Source organism: Papaver somniferum, unplaced genomic scaffold, assembly GCF_003573695.1.
Source record: "Papaver somniferum cultivar HN1 unplaced genomic scaffold, ASM357369v1 unplaced-scaffold_18, whole genome shotgun sequence".
NCBI classification, from domain to species: domain Eukaryota; kingdom Viridiplantae; phylum Streptophyta; class Magnoliopsida; order Ranunculales; family Papaveraceae; genus Papaver; species Papaver somniferum.
In genome coordinates, this window is record NW_020627707.1 from 2,961,094 (window position 1) to 2,967,090 (window position 5,997).

The window sequence follows — 5,997 nt, forward strand, 5'->3', positions numbered from 1 at the left end:
TTAAAAATGTTTGCATGACGGATTATGCATTCGCATGACGGGTTATGCATCAGGGGTATAATTGACAACGCAACTTGGATATAACATATCTAAAAATCCGCGCCTTGAAATTTTACAAATTTCATATCGTTGGAAATCTATTTAAGAGAGCTACGCAACGAGTACAAACAATAATATCAAATTTTTGTTTTTCGCGAAAAAATCGGAGGTGATCATCATTTTAGGAAAAATTTCGAAAACTGACTACATAACCATTATGCAGCCACCAAAAAAGACGCATAACATATTCTGCAGACGCATAACGAATTATGCAACCATTTTCTCGACTGCATAACAAATTATGCATCTGCATAACAAAGTTATGTAACCATTATTTTGGTAGATTTTAGTGTGTACATAAAAAATTGATGCATAATGCAGTATGCATCCATATTTACGGATGCATATCAGGTTACGCATCTATTTTCTTGATGCATAAAAGATTGTGCAACAATTTTCTCGATGCATAATGCATTATGCAGTCATATTTTCACGACTGCATAACATGTTATGTAGATATTATTGTAGGTGCATGACAAGTTATGCAACCTTATTTTTTGTTGGTTCCAATATTAAGAAAAAAGTAGCTGCATAACGTGTTATGCAACCGTTTTCTGGACTGCATAACAAGTTATGCAAAAAAAAAACACTGCAGAACGTGTTATGCAACCAATTTCGAGAATGCATAACAAGTTATGCAACAAATTTGTAGATGCATAACCTGTTATGCATCATTATTTACACATCCATTTTCTTTTAAATACACGTCACACGGACACCAAACCCATCTGCACATACTAATTCATCCCCGCAACATCAACACATATCTCTACCCAGTACCCATCATCTTCTCAATGGTAGCAACTACAGCTACGCCACTAGCTACAATTATTTGTTGCTTCAACTGCACTACCCCACTGCATTTCATACAGCATCACCATCTCTTATGTCTTCTTCTCCATCCCGACTGCAACTTCTTGTTGCTGCAAACAACCACAAACCCATCTCAATTGAACTCATGCAAGCACCAGCTCCAACTTGTCAGCAATCACATCTTCTCTTAACTAGTTTTGTACATATCCTGGCTTCATTTTAGTTCTCGGTATTAACTTCATTCCAACTTCACTTTGGCTTCAGGAACCAACACAAATCACAGCATCAAAACCCTCTGTTACAGTTAACTAAATCCCAATAATAGCATTAATCTTCACCACCATACATCATCCATCCTGCATCACTGCATCGATTCCGTCTCAGCTCCAATTTCACCTGTTCTCAGCACCGCTGAGTCTCTTCATTAAACCACCAGCAGTTCTAAATCCCTGTAATGAGCTCAAGCCATCCGTTCTATAGACAATCACCAGCTTCTTCTCAAACACCAGCAATGCTCCATCTCAGAAACATCAAACCGAACAATCCTACACATACATCTAAAGCCTTCATTGCAGCTCATTCACTTAAAGCCGAGAGTGAGTAAACTCTTGTTTATCTCCCCTGCTTCCCTTGCTCTAGCCTACAAATGCATTTAGAAAACTACCAATGAGGGGATAGTTTTCACACAAAAGCATTGTTTTTCCCGAGAAAAATTACATCATCTATCACCCGTCTAACACATAACTAGAAAGGGGCCAAGCCTAAATTTGGTGGATATCATACAGAAGACCAACTTAGCACTTACATCAAAAATACTTAAATGGTTCATCACAAAGTTCAGCGATGATTTGTACATTAAATCCACATAAATGTCATGGTACGAAGCTCTCCACCCTAAAATGCAAAACAAATGAAGTATTACACAAACAAATTGGTAGATGTAATTTTAAATCTATAATGAAAAACCTAAATTATAAAATGAAACTACAACACTAGTTTGTACCTTGGTTTTAAAAGGGATTTGCATGTAAGAAGACAAGAATGTCAGCACAATCAAGTGAATTCATACTATCACCACTACCCATTATATCTTTTTCAGAATCAAAATTAAAGGGGTACCGATTCCCATCCTGGCATCCTTTCGTAAGTGAAGCCTTGTATAAGAAATTTATGAGATCCATTTACAGTTTCTGTAACATACCTTAAACTCGTTGGAGAGATTTATGAATTCCTTGCATGTAGTATTGCACTTCCCAATCTCATTTAACCTAAAAATCTCTCAATTTCATGAAAATCTCAAGATAACCTCAATTTCGAATCGACCAAATAACAAATTTTTTTCATACTTCAACAGAAACGCTTAAAAATTGAATCCCAATCGATGACGATTTGATTAGTTTGCCTGAAGTCATTTCAGATTGGAAAGAATATGAATCGATCTCGATAGATCTGTTACCTGGAACGTGATTTTGGAGTTTCCTTCAATCTTTCCGCAGCTAAACTAAAAAAGGTAGTTTAACTTAAAGAAAAATAAAAATCTAGAATTTTAGAAAATGCGGGCTTCACAATATTATTTGCATAATATATGGGTGCGCCAACCAAGTTTTCCGATCGTGGGTGTGACAGCGTACAAAGTTAGAAAAATGGGTCTGATGGTAGTTTCCGATCGTCAATAACACCCATTTCATCGGTGTGAAGATAAGCGAGGAACTGCCCACTATCACTAGCTCTTTAGAAATTTAAAAAGTTACTGATAAATGATGAACCGAGACCACACATCAGTTGCCGGTTACGACGTTCAACACAGATACATGACAATCCGGAATACTTAAAGTTACACTTGCAAACATTTTTATTTAGGGAAACCACACAACACAAGACAATCCACACATGATATCTGCTGTTTTCTATTTTATTTATTACATCGGAGTAGTACTGACTACCGAGACTTGGAACATAGGCTTAATTTTTGTTTAATTTTTTTACTTTTTTTTTTGTCCATTTTTACCTCTATCACACACGTCTATAGGGAGAATAATAATGCACACATAGCTCGCAGCAGTAGCAGATGCTATAAATCTTCGAGACTAGAAAACAAAAACAAACACACGTACATAGGAGAACACATATTTGGACGGTCAGAATGAAAGCCATCTGATAAACTAGCGACGGAAGCTTCTGACAGGGCGAGGTGGGTCGCTCTCTTCATCTTTGAGCTTGACGAGGGTGTAGATGCCTGAGCCTGCAAGTGCACCCAAAGTTGGCGCTATCATATACACCCATATGGCTCTGTAGTTACCTGATGCTACCGCTGGACCCAGTGTCCTCACAGGATTCATTGATCCACCACTTGCAGGCCTGCCGACCCAGACGATTAGAAAAGTCGATTAGCGCATTAGAATTTACTAAATCAGACTTGAAACAATGCATGGCTGTTGGATCACTCTACCTTGAAGTTGAATAACAATATAAATAGTTTATCTAGAGCATCATCTTTAGAATAAGGGAAAGACTTCATCATCTTTACAAGAAAAGAAAAAGACTTACCCTGAGATTAGAATGTTCATCATGACGGTTGCCCCGACTGCTATTCCTGCCAATTCTCCAACCTGAATGAGCAATAAGCGTGCAATAACATAGGTTATAATGAATAAAAATATATTTAAGAAGAAACTTACTAGTACTTGCGCAACGTAATTCCAACAAAATATGACAACTTACCGCACGAGTATCAGTTGCAACAGCAGTGACAACAAACATGAGAATGAAGGTGATAATAAACTCAAGAGCAAAGGCTTGACCAAGAGTGTCAGAAGGGATAGTAACTCCACCAGACATGTAGGGGTGAAAAACACCCTTGAGGGCAAAAGAGGCGCATATTGATGCAGAGACTTGAGCTAATATGTAAGCAGGAACTTGAGTCCATGGGAAATGTCGGAATGTTGCGAAAGCGATGGTGAGGGAAGGATTGAAATGTGCCCCTGATATATGACCAGTGGATAATATCAGTACCATGACTGCTAGTCCAGCACAAGCTGCGTTCCCTATGAGTGTCTCAGCATGGTCGTACTTCTGGTTTAAGATAGGTCCGGCCGAGGCTGCAAACATCAATATGAAGGTCCCTACGAACTCTGCTCCTAGCTGTACAGTATAAAATAATTTAGATACTTGTTAATATATATACTACTTAAAAGTGAATTTTGAGTTGGGGTTGACAAATAAACTCAAAGGTGAAAAAAATAAACAAAAAAAAGGAGTGTTCTTGATTATGAATAATTAAAGTAGAAAAGCGAATATTAATCTGATGTACGAAAATGACACCATTCATAGGAATCATAGCAAGGCCGGCCAGAAAAACTTCAGTCAAACGCCAAAAACAAATCGAATATCCACCAGGGTGGCCATACGCCAACTCTAATTTTTAATAATTTTTATTGAATTTTCTATTATTTCAAAGCAGCAACATGTGTGGAGCTAACTAAGTCGAGTATTTCTTGGATCGACAAAAAAAAAAAAAATCTGACTCCTTCCCTGCACATGCATACTTCAACGGATGCATGAGATCTTTGCATATAAAAATAGGCTTGTAATCAGAAAAAAGAGAGAAAAACAGAGAAGATAATAGTAATTATGTACCTTCCTGGCAAGAGAAACATCCGGTGTTGCAAAGTCGGTGACACAGGTATGACTGGGAGTCCATGATTCAACTGGGAAACACTTGCACCTCGGCATGGACTTCCTTTCCCTTTCGTACGACAATGAGTCAATTCTCAGAGATGACATCAATGGCGTTGGAGTTCCGGGGGTCGCCGGTGGCGTTGGCGAACCGTTCCCAATCGTTTCGAATTCTGGCATTTTAGAGGATTGATTGATGGGGATAAACGTAGAAAACTTTTTTGTATGTGTGTGTTTTATTTTTTTGGTATATATCTCTGAACTAATTTACATGATCGGAAGGCTTTTATGAATGTATTTCTAAGTAACAGATTGAAACCTCGCCAGTCTAATCACTTAAGATAAATCTTATAATATAATGACTCGATGAATCTAGAGAACAAGAGACCTTTTTCTTTCTTTTTTGATAAAAATTCCGAGAGAAAATTAATGGAAAAACAATTACATACTTGTAAAGCTTTTATAAAGGTAGTTTTAAGGAATAAGAAAGATCGACTGATCCAGTCTTAACAATGAATCTTAAATTCAAGAACTAATTCACCAAAGACATATGCAAGAACCAATGGGAACAAGAAATTAAAACCAAAATGAAGAAGCTAGCGCATGCAGCAAAAGATGAAGAGGATGATTAATATCGATCGACAAAGAAAGAGATGGATGAACAGCTAGAACAATGGGTGACTACAAACAAACAAGAGTGATGGACTGGTAGTAGGTGGTGAGGAATGAGAATGAGATTGATGAATGAAAGAGTGATTTCTTATATAGTACGCAACGAATATACGACTATGAGAGCGAGCGAGATAAAGAGAGATCTGAAAGAATTAAAGAAAAGTGGAGGTCAATGCTGCCTTTCTAATATCTCTAAACCACCACTTACATAAATCGATCATGAGTTATACCTTAACCTTGCCCATTTTATTATTCATCATTCATCATAATTAAAGTTCAAATTCACTAGAAAAGTATGAAGACCACCACCCAAATAATACGTACAGACTTGATTATTGATTAGGAGATCACAATTTAACTGCTCCCTAGTAGTTTAATTTTGTATTACTTTAATGATGAATTATATTTTTATCAAGAAAATAGTAGTTCGAGTATAATTTGTTTGTCAGTTGATGTCTTGTGTTTATATGCATGTCATTGAATAATACACCTCGGCTGCTATTGTTGGTGATTCCCCTCTTGCCTAGTATCTTTTTATGCAATTACAATATGGGGACTTTTGGTCAACCATCAACGACAACAGTTGACCCAAACGGACAGTTACAGAGTTAATAGCTATTTTAAATTTAAATAACCAAATTTCTTATTTAACGTTATTATTCAGCGTCAGGGTGAAACTAGGATTTGGAACTAGGGCTGGTTTGAAAAAAAAATTGTGCCTATTTGTAATTTTCTACC

The 5,997-nt window shown here is 37.0% G+C and overlaps 1 protein-coding gene across 1 annotated transcript; it reads right to left on the reverse strand.

The window, feature by feature from the left end:
* Window positions 1-2,720: 2,720 nt before the first annotated feature.
* Window positions 2,721-5,393, reverse strand: LOC113338105 (probable aquaporin NIP5-1). Its single transcript, XM_026583626.1, has 4 exons — window positions 4,549-5,393; window positions 3,634-4,053; window positions 3,460-3,521; window positions 2,721-3,270 (listed from the first exon to the last, which is right to left on the reverse strand). Exons 1-4 carry the CDS (start codon window positions 4,765-4,767, stop codon window positions 3,075-3,077), a joined length of 897 nt encoding a protein of 298 aa, XP_026439411.1. The 5' UTR covers window positions 4,768-5,393; the 3' UTR covers window positions 2,721-3,074.
* Between the last annotated feature and the right edge of the window lie 604 nt (window positions 5,394-5,997).

What these genes read in the sequence shown, in the direction of transcription:
- LOC113338105 (XM_026583626.1), bottom strand. Translation starts at nt 4,767, where the DNA reads ATGCCAGAATTCGAAACGATTGGGAACGGTTCGCCAACGCCACCGGCG. An exon ending in ATGTTTCTCTTGCCAGGAAG is followed by an intron (nt 4,054 to 4,548) that starts GTACATAATTAC and finishes TATACTGTACAG; the next exon opens with CTAGGAGCAGAGTTCGTAGG. An exon ending in TTGCAACTGATACTCGTGCG is followed by an intron (nt 3,522 to 3,633) that starts GTAAGTTGTCAT and finishes TTGCTCATTCAG; the next exon opens with GTTGGAGAATTGGCAGGAAT.